Source organism: Neltuma alba, unplaced genomic scaffold, assembly GCF_004799145.2.
Source record: "Neltuma alba isolate B1F8T4 unplaced genomic scaffold, ASM479914v2 tig00002628_pilon, whole genome shotgun sequence".
NCBI lineage: Eukaryota > Viridiplantae > Streptophyta > Magnoliopsida > Fabales > Fabaceae > Neltuma > Neltuma alba.
The window spans coordinates 21,118-43,390 of record NW_021632942.1 but is presented as its reverse complement, the minus strand read 5'-3'; the positions used below and the strand labels follow the sequence as shown (position 1 = coordinate 43,390).

Below are 22,273 nucleotides of genomic sequence, written 5' to 3'. Positions count from 1 at the left end.
TTTAATTGAATTTGCAGATAAGGGAGGGAGGAATGGCGAGCGCGTTCGCAGAATTCCATGGGCATCAAGTGACGAAGTTCACGATGAGGTTCCTGTACGTGCTGATAACAATACATTGCTTGAGCAGCTTCCAAGTCTATGCCATGCCTGCGTTCGACAACCTGGAGCAGAGATACATAAACGCAAAGAACAAGAGATGCCCAAGATTAGTAAGGAGCTGCTTGAGATTAATGTTGGGAGCATTGACTTTGTTCATAGCGGTGACGTTTCCGTTCTTGCCAAAGCTGGGTGCTCTGCTGGGAGGGATGACTCTAGTGCCCGTGACGTATGCGTACCCATGCCTCATGTGGGTGGCCATCAGGAAGCCTCCGAAAGGGGGTTATGTGTGGTGCTTTAATCTGCTTCTCGCTTGCTTGGGATTGCTTCTCTCTCTTCTTCTGGTGGCTTCGTCTATTTGGACTCTTGCCCGCTTCGGCTTACACGCTAATTTCCTCCACCCATGACCCATTCGTTCACAGCACGCTTGTTCATAAAATTCCATTAAACATGAGTACCGCCGGAAACTGGAAAGCGATCCAAGCTAACCCCACTTTTTCACCGTGTCATGTTTAGCCCCCGCTCGGTAAATAAATTAAAACCTCGAGCGCAAAATCCCTTTTTTCCAACTTCTATTTCCATTTGTAAAATGTACATTTTCATTTTATAAATGGACTCACACATAAACAGGCTTATATATGGAAAGGGAAAAAAAATAAATTCTGGTACGTTTGATCAATATCCCATGGATGTCGAGAGGGGTTTTCGTATTATCTCTAATCATTTTGTAATTTGTCTTTACTAATTAATGGAGCATAAAGTTCTTGCTGAAGTACAAAACCCCATTTTGTAATTACATGGAAACAAGTGAATGCTTCAGGTAAGACTAGGATTCTCTTTACTACCCTTTCCATCCTCTCTCTGTCTACTACTCTTTTTCTCCCTTCATAACTATTGGATCAAAATTTTAATGGTTCAGATTTAATATCTTATAAAAATAATGTTATTAAAAAAATAAATAAATTTAAACTATTAAACTTTGGTATGTGTAACATCCTTGAAAAAAAATTTATTTTTTCAAAAAAAATATATATTAAATAATAATATTTTATTAATATTAAAAAAAAAAAAACAACACACCCCAACTTTTCCACCAAAGTCGGTGGAAAAGCAGGGTGAATTGAAGGTGAAGAAGAATTTTGAAGCGGGTAATTAAAGAGGGAGGAGGAAAAATGGGGAAGGATAATAAATGAAGGTAGAAAATTTGGAGTGGACGGTTGAAATGAGAAGGATAAATAGAGGAAAAAGTGTTATGTAGAGTAGAGAAAGAGAGGGTGAGAGACGCAGGAAGAAAAAGAACAAGAGAGTGAGTGAAGATTTCTGCAAGTACGTGCTAGCATTTGGGGATCATTTAGGTACATAAAAACACTTCTTTCTATTAGATTTTTCTTTATGAATATTTTCTATATATTTAGAGTTTTATATTAGTAGTATCATTATAATGTTTGGAGAAAATTTTGTGATTTGGGTATAGAGTAAGTATTGAGTTTCGAAAATATTTGACCGTAGAAATTTAAAGATTTAGTATTAAGAAATTTTAATCGGTTTAGATTTGTCCATTTATTACCTATGATATTTAAAATCAAATTTATTTTGTTGAAAATCTGTCAATTATGATATATATTATATTTATACCGATTAAAATTAAGTTAAATAATTTATTTGGGTTGTTTGATATATTATTGAAATTTTAATCGGTTTATAGTTGTTTATTGATTGTTTTGAGAATTTTAAACTAAGATTTTGGTTGGAAAATGTATTATTCAAAATATATAGAATGTTTTTACTGATTAAATTTAAGTTAAATAACTTATTTGTGTTACTTAATATATTATTGATATTTTAATCAGTTTAAAATGTAAAATAGGTTAAGACTATATTATTAGAAAAATTTTGAAACTAGAAACTTAAGTTATAAATTGAGATTCTTACAATATTAGATAAAAACCATATTTTATAAATAGTTATAATTTAAATGAGTTATTTGGGTAGAGAAAAATTGTTATTTGAAGTAAGAATTTTTGGATAGTAAATATATGTATAAATATTATTAATAATAAATTCTATGTAATTTAAGTTAATTATTTGTTTGCATATTAAATTATATCTATATTATTTGTAGATTATCTTGTACTTCGGAGTTTGTAATTTGTGCTCTTATTTCTCAAGCTATGAGGTTAAGCTTGGAGTAGAGGTAACTGGGGTTAATTTATTTTATATACATGCCTTGGAATTGTAAAGTGTTTATTATGTTTTTATTTTCTCAAGTTAATTTGTGAAAGTATGCCTATGAATAAAATATATATTTTGTTATATGACAAATTTTGGTGAAGTGGGAAGTATGTTGATTTAATTATGCTTGAGTTGTGTTTTATGGGAAATTATGTCTTCTTGTGGTACTGAATTTTAATATGCTAATATTATGTTATTAAATGAAATGAAAATGTGTTATACTTTGTTTGAAATTATATCATCTTACTTTGAAGATTATGATATTTTGGTTCATATTGTGACTATGCATGGGGTTCATATGTGGAGGATGGGATTTTGTTATATGGAGGATAATTGTTCTTGAAATCCGCACGGCATGCCTACACTACGGATCCCAGTGTTTGGCTTTTTTGTTAGACCCCTGTAGTTCTTCCTTTTCCTTGGCCCGGAATTGATAACAAACTCTTGGGTAGACACCTCTTGCACCATAGTCCATTCTTGGGCGGTGTAGGTACAAGAGGGGGCCCATTGCTTGATGTGAGTGGGGTGACCTTTGACCGGGTTACTTAGCACAGAAAGCTCAGGTCCTTATCAAGGAGTCATAAGGAGGAGCAAGGTGATGGGAGGGCATATTTCATTGTGTTGTTGCATCTATGTACTTTTATATGAGTTGCGTTGTGGATGAAGAGATATACTCTTTTTATGTGATTGTATCTATTAAAGTATCATTTATTTCTTAAACTCTATTTAAGCACTACTTCACCAACTTGCCATCCTACTTGTATATGTCATAAATTAATACTTGATTACTGGGACTTTACGTCTCACCCCGCTATTCCTTCAATGCTTTTTAGGAGAGCCATCTAGTTTGGCTCGGCGCGAAGGGAAGCAACCAGAGGCATAGGCGAGCATAGCCTAGTAGTCCTCTTTTGGTTTAGGCATGTAATGTTATGTATATTGCCATTTTAGGACCCACAACTGTGTTGACATATACTTTCTTTTGTTTGGATGACTGTATTTGATGGAATGCTGTTAAAATGGCTGAAGGTCATAAGACTCTGCTATATGTGATACTCTTATGTGTATGACTTGTGAGCTGGGTTAAGCACCCTATGTCTCTTGTACCCTAAGTCTTTTTGGGATGAATGTTATGGTGGGCTTATGGGCGATTATTGTGTCCTAAGGCTTTGTTCTACGTTGTTAAACCCATGGGTGTTTTATGTATCCTGAGCCACTTGGAATGTTTTCAAATAAGTTAAACTCTTTATAACTATGGTAGTATTTTAACACTCTAACTCAATTCTTTTTCTACCATGGTTATCATTTTAAAAATGGTTTTATAGTTATATATTAAGAAGAGGTCTTTTCAGTATGAATAGTTCATAACTGTAATAAAAAATTGAAAAAAATTTGCTCTATAATTATAGCCTGCAGTTATGAATTGATCAGATCAAATTTTAGCAGTTTAAATTTATATATCTATTTTTAATAATAATATTTATTTTTATAAAATATTAAATCTGCATCCTTGGAGTTTTGATTCAATAGTTGTTAAGGAAAAAAAAAGATAGTGGAGGAGAAGAGAATGGGAAAGAAAGTGGAAAGAATCCAAGTTATTTAGGTAACTGGTAAAGTTGAAACTGCAACTTTTAAGCGGTGATGATTATGGCTTCGTCCTAAATTCTGTACAACAATCAAAGGGGCCGTTAATCAAGTTGGTGGGGGGTTAACTGAATAGTTTGGCTTTGGCCCACATGTTGATTAGCCAGTAAGTAACGTCTACGTTAGCACTCTAGAAGTTATGGCGCAGATAGAATTTGCTTAAAGGTATAGATATATAATTGATGGAGACATTTCTCATAGAATACAAGCTGGCTGGTTAAAGTGGAGGAAAGCTATCGGAGTTATTTGTGATAAGAAGGTACCTGAGAAACTTAAAGGAAAATTTTATCGAACTGCTATAAGACCAGCTATGATGTATGGTAGTGAATGTTGGCCAATAAAGGGAAAACAAAAGCACAAAGTCGGAGTAGCAGAAATGAGGATGTTGAGATGGATGTGTGGTTATACAAGAAAAGATAGGATTCGAAATGAAAAGATCAGGACAAGAGTTGGTGTGGCACCTATCCAAGAGAAAATGGTTGAAAATCGCTTAAGATGGTTTGGACATGTGCAGAGAAGGCCTTTGGAGGCCCCGGTGAGGAGGGTGGATCAAACAAGATGGAGTCCCATAAAAAAAGGCAGGGGAAGACCAAGAAGAACGTTGAATGAGGTCATTGAAAGAGACCTCCTAATCAATAACATATCTAAGGATTGGGTTGTTAACAGAGCATGATGGCGTCGTGTGATTCATGTAGCCGATCCCACCTAGTGGGATAAGGTTTGTTGTTGTTGTTGTTGTTGTTGTATAGATATATAATTGCGCTGCTTTAATGATTATTTTAAACATATTGAATATCCGAGTTACTTATTTCATAATATATATGCCCAGTAAAAACCCATCATGAATTGTGGTGAATAAGTTGTGCAGATATGAATCTGATAATTTTAAGCAAATTTTTACTTTTTTTTTTTTTCATAAGCTAAAAGTTTAGGTGAGTTGGGTTCCGGAGACTCACTAGAGCCAAAACATGCCTTCAGGCTCAGAGAGCCTTTACAGAGGTAATTACAGATCGCCCACCAACAAGGTTATCACATCGGTAGCGAGATTCAAACTCACGACCTTGTAAGTTATAAGTCAACTCTTTACCAACTAAACCAACTCTTGTTGGTTTTACACAAATTTTTACTAGCCCACTGTCCATACGGTATGAAATAGAAATGTCTGTTTAATTACAAATGAATAATTATTACACTAAGGTTCTGTTTGGTACGAAATATTGAAAATGTGGTATTAGAATTTGGATTGTAATTGAAAAAAATCATTAAAATAATATTTAGTATGAGTAATTGCTTATTATACGGGATTAGGCAAACCCACAAAGGTGAGATTGGGAAATACCATTTTCTCTCATGATATTATCTAATCTCACGTGCATCAGTTTGGCTAATTTCATATAACAAACAATCTCTTATACCCAATACTCTTTTAATAGATTTTCTCAATTGCAATCTCAATCCTAATTCCTCGTTTTCAATACTTTCTACCATAACCTAATGGCATAAATAATTTTTTTTTTAAAATTACTTGTGCGATGCAGGGGAATGTTGTTTTAGTAATCAGAGCAGAGAAATAAATAAGAAACTTCTTTTAAAAGTTATCACCACCAAACCAGGGAGAGCCAGAACACAGGAGGGCATGACGCGGAGGCAATCTAAAAGGAACAAATGGGGAACTCATTGAAGGATTTATGCCGAGACTGGAAAGAGGAGACAATCTGACAATTTAATTTTGAGCAGGTCGTCGTGCGCTCTGATTCTACTGAAGCGATGACATTGGCAAGTGACTTTCCAAATCATCGATGGAAGGAACAATATGATGGCTGATGATCATCTACCTAAGCGCCCTAGGACCGCAGATTATGACGTCTGATCCTGGAGAGTGGAAGCTACTTGCCTGTTTTCTTTCCTGTTTGGTTTTCTTTTCTTTTCCCGTGCATCCCCAAAAAAAAAAAAAAATTGTCACCCAGTTATACTGAAATATAGGCAGCAATTTATTTTAGTTTTTAAATTGTTATACCCATGCCTATTGAAAATCAAAGCCATATGTTTTGTTTTATTTCAAAATTTGCTATTCTTAATATGGAAGGGAGGAATAAGGCAGGAGGCTGTGGGGGTGTGTGCAGGGAGCGTGAGGGGAATTGGTTGGGAGGTCTTGTGAGGAAAGTAGGAAGATGCGGCGTGGAGGATGCTGAGAATTGAGATGGGGGGCTTGTTATTAGGTCTCGGGTATCTGCAGAAATTCAGAGGAAGGAAGCTGGAGGAAATTAGTGGGAACTGGGGAAGGCGGCAGCAGGCTCGTCGTGGGAAAGGTGAATAAGGCGCTGAGTGATGGTTGGGAGATGAGCGTCAAACACGTTTTCAGGGAAGGAAATGCGGTGCCTCATCGTTTACCTAAGATGAGTCCAAGTCCGACCTATGGCTCATAGTGCTTGGAAACTGGAAAGTCAGCCTGCTGATCTGGCTGTTTCGCCTCATGGGGATCGGCTGGGCAGGTCTCGGCCTCGTCCAATTTTTTTTTTTGAATGAAACTGTATTCATCAAAAAAGCAGTACAAATCAACAGTAGTAGGCCTAATTTTCATGGCCTCGTCCATTTAAGTTTTGATCAGCTTGTGCTTTGCCCCGTTTTTTTTTTCCTTCTTTAGCAAAAAAAAAAAAGAAGAAGAAAGAAAACAAAGAAAAAAAATAATATTAAAGCATTGTGTTTTAATTTCTTTTTTTTTTTGCCAACTTTGAAATTTTTCATTCGAGCATATAACTTATAAATTGACACTTGTTATACTTTCATATTTGTGCATATTAAGAAGGAAAAATTAATTTGAAGGTCCTATAGTTTTGTTCAATTTTGAATCAGGTCTCTAGAATTTTTTTTTCCTTTTTTATTGGCTCCTTTAACTTTTTATACCCATATTCCTCAGTCCTCACCTTTAGATTTGATTAACACCGTTAAAAATTTCCACTAGCTAAACATGTGTGATGAAGCTCTGCCCTTTCCTTCACCATCATTCTTACGGTCCCCATCCACCCTCTCCACAAAAACCTTTCCTTCCTTGGTTGCAAAGTTAAGGACCCTCTTTGACTTTTTTTTTCTGGCTAAAATATAATGATAGATGGAATTTAGAAGACTTTAGGGGATGTTAATTTTACTGCTTTTGTTTTTCAATACTGGTTAATTGCTTTTATTGTTCTGTCAAGTAAAAATCTTTTGATACTCTATCCTCTCCACAAAAAAGATTTATGCAAGCCTCCCCACTTATTAGCTATACTCAAATAACTAGACCAAAGCTATTTGCACTGATGATCACACACACACACTCTCTCTCTCTTCGAGTGTCTGTGTGTGTATAATCTTAGTGACGTCAAAGGAGGTTTAGGGTGTTTGGGTAATCGTCCAAACCGTGATTTGGGCAACAAATTTCCCAAACACCCATAAGAAATCAGAAACCATGGTTTGGGGAGAAGTGTTTTGAATTTGCTTTTGGGAAAAAAATTGAAGAGTGCCAGACGGTTTTTTTTTTAATGCCAACAGATATGAGAATTTGTTTTTTTTTACTAGACACATATACCCCTCTATCTTCTGCCTTCAGTCCTTCGCTGTTCAGAGGTAGTATGTTGTTGTTTTTTTTTTTTAAACCAGAAAAGAGGTAGTACGTTGTTACATTCTCTTCCGCCTTCTGTACTTTTTTTTATTCATTTCTTTTTTGTTTACAAAAAATTAGTCATCTTTTCCAAAAATATTTTTAATCTTATATTTTATAAATGTTTTTACACACGTAATAACAATTACTTAATTATATTAAAGATGAGAGGTTTTATATTATTATAAAAACTAGTTGTAAAAAAATGTTATAGAATTTCATATTTAAAATCTTTAAAGCAAATTAATATTTTTTTGTTAAAAAATAATTATTTTTTATAAACAATCTTATAATTTATAAATATATATACACATATTAATTATTTATTAATTATATTATCTTATATATTATTAATTATGTTAGTAAAAATTATTGCATTAACAATTTTATTTCTTCAAATTAAAATATATTATAAAATCTATCATTTATGTAATTATCATATTAACTTATGTCCTTTTTAGTAATTTGTATATATAAAAAATACTTCTGATAACAACTATCCAAGCACTCTCACTTTATCAAAATCATTTTTTTTCACAAATCTATTCTCCCAAAAATCTATTCTCCAAATCATGATTTGATTTCATTCAAATACCTTTTTAATTTTATATAATTAAAGCACAAGGCCATTAGTAAAAATAATGCTTTTACACATCCAACCCAGACACGACGGCACAGAATTGATGTCCTTACCCACGGACCGAGCTTGAGTATTGCGTTAGGCACTTCATGGAACGCATCCAGTATGCAGAAATTCTTGGGTTGGTGTCAACGGGGATTTATCCGAGTGGTAAGCGGCTTAATATCGTTTAAGTCAGGTTTCGAGTTCGAGTCTCAGCCAGGTGCGCGACGCAAGTAGGATCTAGATGTAGTTGGAACAAAGCTTCGGTGACTGGGTGGGTAACCAAAAAAAAAGAGAGCAAGTATACATGCAGCTGCTGGCGATGAAAGGCGGAGGGTCATGAGGGGTAGTGACCTGAATTATTTAGTTGTTGGAATTTGGATATTTTAATGCCGGTATTGCGAATCGGTGCGCACCCAATTCCTACCACACGTCACCTCCACTTCCCAGCATTTTCTCTCGTTCATTTCCTCTCATCTCAATCATTACTTGAAATTTGAAAAGTAGTGTTCCCCTACCTCCTTCTTTCCTCTCTCTCTTGATTTCTCCAATGAAATGGAAGAGGCGTCATCAACTTAATTGGCTCCTTAGCTTGTTAGAATTTTAATATATATATATGGTCGTTCGTTTTATATATATATATATATATATATATATATATATATTGACGCTATTGAGCCAAATGAATTACATACTAGGTAGTTCATTCATGAAGCCTGTGCCAGTAATTCTATCCTTCTCAACTCATAACGTACTCTATATACGGATCCACATGTTAATTACTCCTCCGGTTCTAAATATAGGACCCAATTATTGAATTGGTTTTGGTCCTAAATATAAGACCCATTTATCATATTTATCAGTTTTCTCTAAATTATCCTTATGGATACCCCTTCAACTATAATCAAGTAGAAAAGGAAGATGGGGTATTAAGAAAGATGATTATGGTATTTTGGAAAAAACGTGTCACATTTCTTATAATTAACTAACTTACCTAATTTCCTTAATCTAATCAAATTAATTAAATGGGTCTTATATTAAGGACCGGAAGAGTAATTAATCCAACAACATATAATCATGTGACTCCATAGTGGACCCTTTGTGTAAGTTGTCGGTCATATATGGCCTAGGAAAAGAGAGATCAGACATATCCTCATAAAGTGTAAACAAAAATTAAAAGTAGTAGTTGTGCGTCTGAATATTTTTTCCTCTTATTTTGCCCATTATTAAGGCAGTTGCATTAGAATCTACCATCACGTATGGGAAAATGGAATATATAACAGGTTTAAACAGTAGAGCACGCTAACTAGTAGCACTGGAGAAGTTAAAATGAAACACAGTTTATTTTATTCAGTCGTTGGCTACATATCAAACATTATCACATGGAATAAAGATACACTGAAGACACACGTACGTATAGGGGCACGAACAAATAATTAAAAGTAAAGAACACAGCATAATCGATATGTGTGTGTGTGTATGTATAGAGAGATCAGAGAGTAATGCGTATGAGCATAAGATAGAGTTAATGAATTAATTAATTTGCAGAAAAATGATGAGTAGGAGAAGAAGAAGGAGCGAGGGAAAGAGGAGGCTGAGCAGCCACGTTCACGCGCTTCATGGTGCAGACTCCTCTGATACATAGCAGATCAGTCTAGTTCTGGGGGATCACAGGGGATGAGTATGGTTGCTGTTCTATTTATACATCCCCGGTAGCCATCTACACGAGTCATGAGTCGTGCCGTTCCCCCAAATCGCGAATTCATTTTGCTACTTCGATACATAAGTAATGCAACAAAATAAAATCCCATAAACCGTTTTTAAAATTGCCCATCATTAATTCTTTTAATTAAAATAATTATACTTCGTGAAAAACGCTAGTAATTAAATTTGACCAAAATACGCTCACATTATGTCTATTTCATTTTAATTACATTGGCGTACGAATTTCATTTTTATTAGAAATTTATCCACGTTTATTTAGTAATCTCATGTATCCCCAATCAGTATATTTTCTGATTGATTCAAATTACTTTTAAATTTCAGATTCCTACAAAATCCAATTGTATCTATGAGACTATAAAATTATAAATCTAATGCATAGAAAATTATAAGTATACTAATCTTTTGATCCTTAATATAAGACTTATTTTACAATGTAATTTACATTATAAAATGAGTTTTCTTGCCAAGTCACTTGATAAGGTTGAATGGCAAAGTGTGACTATTGTTTGAGATTTTTCAGCTGACTGAAAGCAAATCTGATTTAGATTTCTCCTTGGTAACCCGCCAAGGTAATAGAGCTGCGGATTTTCTTGCAGCACCAGGTAGTAGAGAGGTGGAGCCCAATGGGTGGCTGACTACAGCACCACCACTCTTGCAAGAGCTTCTCTTGGCTGACTCAACTGGAAGAAGATCTGATGTTTTTGCTGATCCCTTTGTAAACTCTTCTGCTCTTTATGTTTGGAGTAGAGAGGGTGTTGGTTAGTTTTGGACCTTAGTTCTTTCTTTGTTATTGTCTTGTTTCCTTTTGTTCTTGTTTGTCCTTGTGTTGGTCTTTTTCTGGTGAGTTTTTTTGTGTGTGTTAGGTTGTATGGTTAGGTATTTTTTGAGTGGTTTTCTTTGGCTTCGGCTATTGGTGTTTGTAACTGATTTTTTTGGTGATTAATAAAATGGACTTGTTTTTTGGCCAAAAAAAAATATAATTCAACTCCCACAATATAGGTTTAGATTTGGACATGTTAAGTTACAGAATGGTTACATATCTGTCATATCATAATGAATTTGTTGGATCTATCGATTGTTGGCCTAAACAGGCAATTTAACTATCAATTTTTTTGCAGGTTATTATGTAATTCCCAGATTTAAACGTCACATGGGATTGTATGATATTTGAAAAAGTCATTACTTATCCCGTGGCACATGTCGAACAAAAAGTTTGATAATAAACACATCTGTCACATGTCATGGGGTTAACCAGCCAAATCATTACGAAAAAAGCACATTTTTTTTAAAAACGGAAAGAAAAAGAATTTTGAGAGCTAGAGAGAGAAAGTAGAGAGAGATGCTCCCTCTTGATTTTCGTGCGGCACACCCTTGCCGCCCATTGCGGTGAGTCCCTAGATAGAGAGAGAAAAAACCTCCGTTGCCATTGCAGCGGAGGAGGAGGAGAGCTTAAACCTCCCCTTCACATTTTGTGAGGGAGAGGCTACAAGTGACAATGGAAGCCACGATTGACATAACCTTGACTGAGAAGGGTGAACGGACTCCAACAACCGCTGAAAACAAACGCACCGCTAAGAAAGTCAGGATACAGGAAACAGATAGAACTGACGTAGAAATGGACACAGAACACACCGAGAACTCTGGTGATAGCAAACCCACATGGCGAGCCATTCAGAAATAGCTTTTTCATGATGATAAACCAGACAAAATGGATGAAGCTGAGACAACAGTGCAACCCATGGTTGATGACTCCAACACGGATGAGGCATAACAAGCCCCTGCGAAACAAACTCCCTCATTCAAAGACACATTACTTAACGAGGGCAATGCGACCCAAGCAAGGAAGAAGGACGACCTCACTATTGGGCAAGACGACGTTACTGTCACCATGGAAGGACTGATTCCATCCATTACTCTCTCACAGCAAGTCAAAGATATCATGACACACAGCATGCAATATGCTGTCATTGTGAAGCTGCTCGGGCAATATGTAAGACAAGACGTCTTATGTGGGAAAATAGTAAGTCTCTGGAGACCTTCTGGCAATTTTAAACTCACAGAGCTTGAAGGAGGGTGCTATATGGTTAAGTTCGAAAATTCTTTTGATTACCAAAATGCTATGCTTAGGGGGCCGTGGGTAGTCTTAGGGCACTACCTCACAGTGCATCCATGGGAGCCGATTATTTCACCCTCCAACCTGGAAATCAAGCAAGTATACGGCTGGGTAAGACTTCCAGGCCTTCCCTATCACTACTATCATAAGAATGTTCTTTGAACCATTGGTGAAGTCATTGGACATGTACTCCGGATTGACTACAACACAGAAGGGCTTGACAAAGCACGGTTTGTAAGGCTAGCGGTCAAAATAGACTTAACTAAGCCCTTGGTCTCCATGATCAAACTTGATGGTACAACCCAATTTGTAGAGTATGAAGGCCTCCCCACCATCTGCTACCACTACAGCAGATATGGCCACCTTAAAGCTACCTGTCCGACCAAAATACAGCAGCAACCACCAACTGTCAACCCCGTAAACTCCTTGGAAAATGAATTCGACACAGCACAGCAACCAGCACCGAACCCAGAACCTCAAGCGCGTGAAACCAACTTGCGAGAGACCCAACTCTTCGGCGCTTGGATGAAAGCACCATCGCGTAACAGTAAGTTCAGTCGGACTAGCAAAAAACCCGCTGCCACTAGCACCAATCTAGGAACCGAAGTCAATCACTTTGAGGTACTAGCCACCTCGGAGGACACTGACAAACACCAAAGTGGAAGCTCCAATTCTGACACCCCTCTTGAGAAAACCCTTGCGGCCTGCTCTGAAAATGACAAAAGGCAATATAAAAAACCAGATGGCCCCCAAAAGTCAACAAGCACCAAGACCAAAAAACCAGAAAAGACAGTACAGCCTGCCAAACCCAACAACTCTCTCTTTGAATCCTCGGCTTACCGCGCTATCCACATCCCGAAAACCCTTGACCCACACAAGCACACTGCAGTCTCTATCCAAGACACCAGACAAGCCTCCAATATCACAGTCGAAAAGCCCACTGCCTCAGCTGGCCCTATATTACCCAAGCCCAATTCCACAAACCCAACTGAGACAAGAAGCCTTCACCCAAAGCCACCAAACATAAGCCCAACGAAAGGAGGGTTCAAAATGAAATCTAACATCCAGATTAAACATCTGAAACAGAAGACCAAGGAGGACGTTGGCACAGTTGAAAACGAAATCACACAAGCATTAGCAGATGCTCTCGGTGCCACCCTCCCATCTGATGAAGAAACAATGTTTATGGAAGCTACGGAATCTGGCCTTAACTATGATTCTGCATCTGAAAGATCCGAAAAAGAACACTAATCCTTGTAGCTAATGAATCTCTCCATTTTTGTATGGAACTGCCAGGGTGCAGCCTCAAATAAATTCCAGCGAGTACTTCAATCCTTGCTCAAGGGATACCGACCAGATATTGTAGTACTTGTAGAACCCAGAATCTCAGGCTTGACTGCGGATAAAGTCATCAAGAAAATTGGCTATCAACATTCTCATAGAGTTGAAGCGGTAGGTTTCTCTGGTGGTATATGGCTATTGTGGAATGATTGTCATCACGTCAAGGTGCTACAAAATCATCGACAGTATATGCACACGGCTATATCGACAGCTTTGGGAAGCAAGGAGTTTCTTTTCACTACCATTTATGGGAGTCCAAATGCTACCTCTAGAGAGGCCTTGTGGACAAAACTTCTCAATTTAAACATTAGGGATGATGAGGAATGGCTTTTAGTAGGGGACTTCAATGCAACATTAGGTCCCAGCAAAAGGAAAGGAGGCTCAAGTAGATCTCAACCAGGCAATCGTAGCTTCAAAGAGTTCACTCATAAAGCTGGACTTATTGACCTTGGCTATTCTGGACCTTCCTACACTTGGAAGAGAGGGGGGACGATGGTCTGACTTGACAGGGCCTTAGGGAATGAGAATTGGCTCAAATGGCAACCCGAAACATTGATCATGCACCTGCCTAGAATACAAAGAGACCATAGACCCATCCTAATCAAAACAGAAAAAAGCTCCCCCATGAGTCGGCCACCCTTTCGCTTTCTAGCCTCTTGGGCCTTACATCCGGACTTCAGTCACATGGTCAAATCCAATTGGGATAGCAAAAAAAGGCTAGCAGATAATATTGAAGACTTCACCCAAGCAGCCTAAATCTGGAACCATGATGTATTTGGTGGAATAAATCAAACCAAGAAGAAACTGAGAGCACGTATTAATGGGGTGCAACGAGATCTGGAGAAGCACCCCTACTCCACCTATCTTATTGACATTGAGCGTGAACTTTTGACAGAGTATGAAAACCTATGCCTAAAAGAAGAGCTCATATGGGTACAAAAGTCAAGGAGTCAGTGGATATGCAATGGGGATCGCGACCCCTTAAGAATGTCATTCGATTCCCTTCCTCCGATGCCTAGAAGTTATGACCCCAATGCTCGTTGTGAGTTTCATATGGGTGGAATAGGACACTGGACCAACCGATGTTTCACATATTCAATTTTACCATACCAAAGCACTGATTCGCCAGAGAAGAAAGCAGATTCTGATGCTGAAAACTGATAATGGAGAATGGGAGGCTGATAAGAATAAACTTCGACAGTTGACTACAGAATACTTTTGCAATCTGTACACAAAGGAGCATCACATGCATGAACCCTTCAATCACTCAGGTCTGTTCCCTCCACTATCTGACTCGGTCTTATCACTTCTTGATGTTCCTGTTAGCAAAAGTGAAACAAAGCAAGCACTCTTCGATATGGCACCCCTCCAAGCCCCGGGAGCAGATGGGCTGCATGCAATGTTCTTCCAATCACAGTGGGATGTAGTGGGAGACTCACTCTTTGATGAAATACGCACGGTCTTTGAAGGTGGAGAAGTAGACCCTCGCCTAAATGAGACACTGATAGCACTGATTCCTAAAGTGGATAACCCACAAACACTTAAGGAATTTCGCCCTATCAATCTATGCACTACAGTGTATAAGATCATCACTAAGATAGTAGCGAATAGACTCAAGCATGTGATGCCCCAACTTACACTCCCAAATCAATCCAGCTTCGTCAAAGGAAGAAATATTACAGATAACATCATTATAGCTTAGGAAGCGATCCATTCTATGAAGAGGAAAACCGGTGCAACAAGTTGGATGGCAATCAAGGTGGACCTCGAAAAAGCGTTTGACAGACTTAGCTAGGACTTCATCGCTGAAACTCTAGAGGACGCACGAATACCAGAAAACTTAGTCTGCGTGATCATGAAATGCATCAGCTTGGCGAGGATGAAGGTAATCTGGAATGGAAGACCCACTGAACCTTTTACACCACAGCGAGGCATACGGCAAGGAGACCCGCTTTCTCCTTACATTTTTGTTCTTTGCATGGAACGAATCTCGCAATCCATCAACAAGAAGGTAATGCAAGGAACATGAGAAGCTATCCGAATGGGAAGGAATGGACTAGCACTGTCCCACCTATTCTTTGCAGACGACTTGATCCTTTTTAGCACCACCAACCCGGCCCAGATTAACCTCATCCGGGAGACCATGTGTGACTTCTGTGCCTCTTTTGGATAGAAAGTAAATGGAGTGAAGACCAGAATTTTCTTCTCTAAGAACACTTGCCCCCAAGACTCACTTCACATCTGCAGCATCTTGGGTTTCCAAAAAACCGATAACCTTGGCAAATATTTAGGCATCCCTTTGCTTCATGAAAGAATCACTAAGGACACATACTACTACATTGAAGAAAGAGTGCAAAGGAAACTATCAGGATGGAAAGCCAAGTCACTGTTCCTAGCCGGACGACTGACCTTAGCGCAAGCCGTGCTAACTACCATCCCTTTCTACGCAATGTAGACGACACGATTGCCTAATTCTACTTGTGCCAGAATAGAAGCCCATATTAGGAATTTTATATGGGGAACCTCCAGCCAACATAAAGGAGTCCACCTGGTAAAATGGAAGACCGTATGCCAGCCGAAAAACAGCGGTGGATGCGGACTCAAGAATTTAGTGGGTCAAAACTCATCATTTCTACTGAAAGTTGCTTATGCAGTCAAAACCCAGCCGAACCTCTTATGGGTCCAAATACTCAGAGCAAAATATGGATGGGGACGAAGGAAAAAAAAAAGAGCAGCAAATATCCCACCGCATCCTACCTATGGAGAAGCCTCAGCAATCTCTGGCATGAACTGGATCAGGGGCTTTTTTGGAAAGTAGGAGATGGTAAGCAAGCGCGATTTTGGACAGACCACTGGATTGGGGATCGAGGACCCTTATGTAATCTCGCGTTTCAACCAATACCTAATGCAGACCTTGAGAAAACTATACATGACTACTCCACCTCGACTAGGCAATGGAAGTGGACTGAATTTAGCCATCTTCTACCTCACGGCATTCTGAATCAAATTGCTGACTACCCTGTGCCCTCACATTCCAGTACCGAAGACTATTGCTTCTGGAACCTTGACAGTAAGCACTCCATTTCAATTCGGTCTGCCTATTAGATGCTTATGGCCGATGAGTGGGATGCGGCCGATCCACGTTGGAAACTTGCATGGAGCTGGCCGGGACCACAACGTATAAGGACCTTCCTCTGGCTGGTATTACAGAACAAGCTCCTTACTAACACAGAGCGAGCTAAGCGACGCATGACAAGCAACGACACCTATGGAGTTTGCAAGAAAGCAACTGAAGATATCAATCATGTCTTAAGGATGTGTGACCTGGCTGTCTCATGCTGGAGACTGATCCTCCCAACCCACCTTCACTCCAACTTCTTCGAATGCCCGTTTGAAGACTGGATACAAAACAACTTGAGGATGGGGAAGACCAATCCCCAGTGGTGTTCGGCTTTTGGTATTCTCTGTTGGAAACTTTGGGACGCTAGAAACAAAAAAATCTTTTGCAACGAGAAAGCCTCAGCATTTCGGGTTGTAAACGAGACTTTGTCTTTAAGCGAGCACGTGGAGCGAGCTAGACACTTCCGCCACAGCATGCGAATAGGATAATCTTGTTAACATCTGTTTTTTTATTTGTTCCCTGCTTTGTAACTTTATTATTTTAATAAAGCATCTCCTTTTCACTCGAAAAAAAAGCGCATTTTTTTCCTTTCAAATGATGAGACAGCTTTATCTGTTTTTCATGTGAATCGCATCAAATGACCGTTTTTAAAAACACATAAGCATGAGTTATTTGGGCCGACGTCAAGCACCACTTCTCAAATGAATCCACATACACGACCAATCCAGACAAGCCCCGACTTTCTTAAGGCTCCTCGTTTACCGATAAATAATGGACTGGGTCGGGCCCAAAAATCTCCCGTCGGAATTTTGATTATTCAGGTAACTTTATGATTTTTCCGGCAGTATTGTACAATAATCCTATCCCACCAACTCTAACTAGTCAATGTCAGAAAATTTTTCCCTCAAGTTTCTCATTTAAAACAGTTTTTCCATTAAGAAATGCCATAAATTCGTGCGTAAGCATATCAAAAGAATAATATCCAAGGAGACATCAAGCAGTGAACCAAAGGCGTATTTACTATATAATGAAACAACAAACTCACATGCTAACATAGACTAGTGAAGCATGCAGTGGATAACAAAAACAAGGAGGAACTGAAATGCACACGGAAGTGTGTGGGAATGGGAAGATGAGAAGAGATTGGGCTGGGAAAGTGAACTAGTGTAGGAAGTAGAAAGGAAAGGAGTAAAACATTGAGATCAGTTATAGAGACAAGAATGGGTCAAGTTAGCAGGTTTTCCAAGCTTGCTGCCATGAAGAGTGACAGAGCATCGGATTCTTCGATAGAATTTAGAGCGAACCAATGATCCCAGGATGTGAGCCCTTGATCTCACCACAAACGTGAGGTTCAGCGGCAACGCCACATTCTGCTTCTGCTGTCTGGCGTTCCCAAGAGCTGACACTCCTCCATACAGCGGCACTTGGTGCCCCGACACCACCACCACCATCTTCTTCTCCTTCTTCCTCTTCACATAGAACTTCTTCATCTGTTTTCACATACATCTCAACATTTTATACATCCACATTCTATCACAATTCAAACTGAAATAGATCATTTTGGACACCATATCCTCATTCTTGCCCTGTATTGTGGACACGAGTACCGCTTAGTCGCGACTCCTGTCTCTGTCACGAATTACACCCTTGTAACCAATTATCTAGCCATAACAATTCTGCGTCTAAAGATCTACAACACTCAATCCCAAATCCCGACACATATAATGTGTGATTATTTTATATAAGCTTTGCATAATATCAAGTATGCAAAAACTAATAGTGTTAGGAACACTGACGGGGAAGATCCTGTCATGTGAGGATGGAATCGGGTTGACGGGAATTGAGTACCGCCGAAGTGTGGTCATAAATAATTTAATGCGTGAAAAGAATATATGAATAAAGAAGACACGGATGAATGGAAATGGGCATTGGCGGAATAAATGTAGTGGGGCACACTTGTCGAGGGGAACTGAGAAAATTGATGAAGGAGAGCAGAGATGGAAGCAAGACCAGCAGCTTTTATAACAAAAACACCCAATCAAATTCAACTGATTCTGTATCACTGTAGTCCCCGAGATTGGTATTGACCCCCACCCCATCGAGCCCCACTGGCCCGAGCACCCAGCGTGCCATACCACCACCCTTCCCGTCCCCTTTTCCCTTCTTTTTTTGGGTTCTCGGAAAGGTCAAAGACCTTTACCCGTTGTAATTTTCACTCTGCGCATAGCTATGATCATCAAAGGGAGGGAAGATTGGGATGGGATATGAGGGATTACTTACTGCTACGTGTTTCGTTGTCTCTAACATCAAAAGCTACTTATTATTATTATTTTTTTGGCATACAAAAAGCTGCTTAGTTTTACCTGGCCGGAAGCTAGGCTGAGTTGATAGTAGTGAAGCTCAAGAGGAGTCGAAGTGACGTGGACGCCGAAGAATGTGGCTGGATTTCTGTACACGATCCTCACCGTTGAGTTCAACGACAGCATATCTGTTGGTACCCCGGTGTCATCATTCCCCGCTTGGATATTCAAGTTCTCGAACACTATGTTCTGCCCTCCCCCGCATTCCGTTCCATTTGACAAATAAAATAAGGACAATAACTACGTCAGGACCCGGTATCAAACAATCCAATCAAGACATGTTCAAAACCTAACCCCCCGGACCAACTGCAGAATCAACACAATGGAATTAAGAATTTGATCTGACCTTAACTAAAACTTTAGGGCCATAACTCTTGCTGGCTCCCCAGAGTATGAGAGAGAAGACCGTGAAAAGCAGCACGAAGAGCAAGATGAAGCATAGGTACAAGCGGATGTTGTGGCCGGAGCCTTGATCGGCGTCGCCGACGTCATCGTCGTGGTCGTCGTCGTCGTGGTGCTGGGACTGGTGAAGTTTCTTCCAGGAGGAGAGGTTTCTGGGGTTTTTGAGGGAGACGGAGAAGCGAGAGGTGGAGGACTCGCGAGAGTGATGAATGGGGGAGGAATGGTAATAATGGTGGGGGGAACCCAGAGGACTGGAGCCGTAAGACATTTTCTCCACATCGTGGTTCGACGGACTCTGAACGTAGTAGAGCGGTCTCCGAGGGGATCGAGCCGGCCACGACTGGTCCACGCTGGTCACCTCCGAGTCTGACTTGGTATGCATTCCGGCTTCTCCTGCCATGGAAGACGGTGTCAATATTCGGGAAACAAATTCAGTTTACCGTTTTTGTTTTTTGAAAACAAAAAGGGCAAGAAAGAGAAAGGCGCTTTTGATGACATTAAGGTTTACTGTGGAGGAAGATATGAAAAGGGGAGAAAAATTTTGGGAAGGAAGAGAGGCAGGAATAATACCCAGAGTCGAGAGAGATGAAGTGGCAGGGAGAGGTATGCTGTCTCTGCCCTCTACTGTAACCCACACGCAGACTTAGTACACGGGAATATCTGTTTTTCAAAAGCCTACACGCCTCGGCCTTTTTGGTCGTTTTCATTTCCAATATTTTATTACAATAAATAAACCGGCCTAGCCTCTCTATAACATAATATATTTATTGCATGGTTTATACTTATAGGTAACTGACCTAGCTTAAAAGCTTCATACGAACATAAAATTTATGACAAATTATTATTACTTGTCAAATTTGTGTAATGCACAAAGCTCGTCTAACTTCATATAATTATAATTGTCATGCAATTTTGTTTTGTTCGGCAAAAAAGAAATGTGATTTTGTTTGAAGAAGGTAAAATTTACGTGTATCTATTATTTATATGAAAACCAGTTTTTCAGCCTTGTAAAAAGGAATAGCATAATTAATTTAGGGAATAGGGAGTGAGAAAAATTGGAAAACGCGTGTGGGAGGGGCACAACTGAAATGCCAGTTAGAAAATGACTGGGATTGAATGGTGAGCTTTCGCTCCGTGCGGGCATCCAATGGGGGAGGCGCCGTTGGGATTACTTTATAATAACACAACAACGCCCACTGGTCAAAGTCCTCCAATGCACTTTTACACCTATTTAGCTTTTTTTGAAAAAAAAAAAAAACAGAAATTTGTTTGGGGCTCCGCAGTGGCTGCCTTTCTACAATAACCAATCAATTAACTGAAATGAATGAATGGGCGTTAGCAGCACAAAACAATTCAACGTTTTTGTGACACGGGAGAACGTTGCTTGACTCACAAAGCTCAAGGGGCGGGCAAAAATGTTCAAATGAGTTTGGTTTGAACACAAACTTATGTGGGCCCAATTCTGAGAGCAGTCTGCAGTCTGCACCACGTCGTTGCTTTTACTTTTTCAACAACACGCCTATCTCTGATCTAATCTCATGTTGAATGTACATACATGATTGAATTCAATCGCATACGCTTTTCTAATGCCGTCCTCTCCTCGTCCTTTGCCTTCTCTCTCAATTTCCTCCCCCCACACAAACAAGGAAAACATCCTGCCCCTGCCCCCATCTCATTCCCAACTACAACTCAACCCGCCTAATCTCCGCCCCCAACCAGCTTTCCCCGTAATTCCATTGCCATTAATTAAATCAGACTACTCTCATCTCAATTGTGAGGCCCAAGTGTCAGGGCGGGCTGGTGTTTTGGGCCTCCTCAAATTCCCGTACGAGCTGAGGATCCACATTCTCTTGGGGCTCCCACGTGGGCTGCTCCATGTCCGCCCATTTCACCAGAAACTCTGCCTTCCCCTCCTCCCCCTCTCTTCTCCCCATCACTCTCTCCGCCACCGCATACTCCAGTCCCGCTTCGTAGTCTCCAGCCACATCCTCTGCTACATACTTCGCCTTCACCCACTCGTTCTCCCCTCCGTCTTTCCATTTCACCAAATACTCCGTGTTTTCCCCCTTCCCTCTCTTCTCCGCTATCCCCTCCACCTCCGCGTACTCGTATATTGCCCCCTCCAGATATCTTATCACGCTCTCCAGCCCTATCCTCCTCCCGAACTGCATCGGGTTCCCCTTCGGTGTTGCGTTCAGAACTTCCTTCGCCAGCTCCAGCGGCGTCCGTCCCCTGTCGTCCTCCGCCTCAACGTCCGCCCCCAGATCCACCAGAAGCTTCACCACGCCCGGCCTCACGTATCCGGCCGCCATGTGGAGCGCCGTCAGTCCCCCCGAATTATCTCGATGGTCCAGATTTGCCCCCGCTTCGGCCAGGGCCCTCACGCACGGCTCCGACCCCAGACCCGACACGAACAGGAGCGCGGTTCGCCCGTCACTGTCGACCGCGTCGATGTCCCTGCCGTCGTCGGCGTCAATGAGCTGCTTGAGAGCTGCTTCGTCGGCTTTCCTGGCCGCAGTCCACCACCGGGTCTCGTACTCGGCCACCACGTCTTTGGCGATAAAATCGGAGGGGACCCAGGAGGGCTCATGACCATCTTTCCATTCGATCAGATACTCCATGCCAGTACCGCCTTCAAGGGCTCTGCTTCCGATAATACCTTTAACTTCTCCGTAGGATTCATCCTCCTTGTCGACGGGAGCGGGCGTGTCCTGGAAAATTTGCTTTTCTTGATTTTGAATGGCGCGGAAGGTGAATAAGGCGGCTTCAGTCGGTTGAAGGCGAAGAGATCGTGCGGGAAAAGTGAAAAGAGGTGAAGAATGTTTGTGTTTGGAAGTAAATCTGAAGTGGGAAACAGGTTTACTCAGAAGCAGAGCTTCCATTTGTGAGTTTGGTGGTTTTGGTTGAGGATGGCCGATTAAATGACGGGGACGGAAGGGTGATGGTGTTTGTTTGGAGATAAGGAATCACATCCACTTCGTGG

General features: G+C 40.1%; 3 protein-coding genes across 3 annotated transcripts; 1 reads left to right on the top strand and 2 right to left on the bottom strand.

The window, feature by feature from the left end:
* Positions 1-11,841: 11,841 nt before the first annotated feature.
* LOC114734269 (uncharacterized) lies at positions 11,842-13,317 on the top strand. Its single transcript, XM_028921858.1, has 3 exons — positions 11,842-11,973; positions 12,081-12,165; positions 12,242-13,317. Exons 1-3 carry the CDS (start codon positions 11,842-11,844, stop codon positions 13,315-13,317), a joined length of 1,293 nt encoding a protein of 430 aa, XP_028777691.1.
* A 4,137-nt stretch (positions 13,318-17,454) lies between these two features.
* On the bottom strand, positions 17,455-19,930 carry LOC114734235 (uncharacterized). Its single transcript, XM_028921814.1, has 4 exons — positions 19,861-19,930; positions 19,235-19,683; positions 18,892-19,077; positions 17,455-18,018 (listed from the first exon to the last, which is right to left on the bottom strand). Exons 2-4 carry the CDS (start codon positions 19,670-19,672, stop codon positions 17,731-17,733), a joined length of 912 nt encoding a protein of 303 aa, XP_028777647.1. The 5' UTR covers positions 19,673-19,683; positions 19,861-19,930; the 3' UTR covers positions 17,455-17,730.
* Positions 19,931-20,606: 676 nt separating this feature from the next.
* LOC114734226 (signal recognition particle 43 kDa protein, chloroplastic-like) lies at positions 20,607-22,273 on the bottom strand. Its single transcript, XM_028921803.1, has one exon. The coding sequence runs from the start codon at positions 22,170-22,172 to the stop codon at positions 21,078-21,080; it is 1,095 nt and encodes a 364-aa protein (XP_028777636.1). The 5' UTR covers positions 22,173-22,273; the 3' UTR covers positions 20,607-21,077.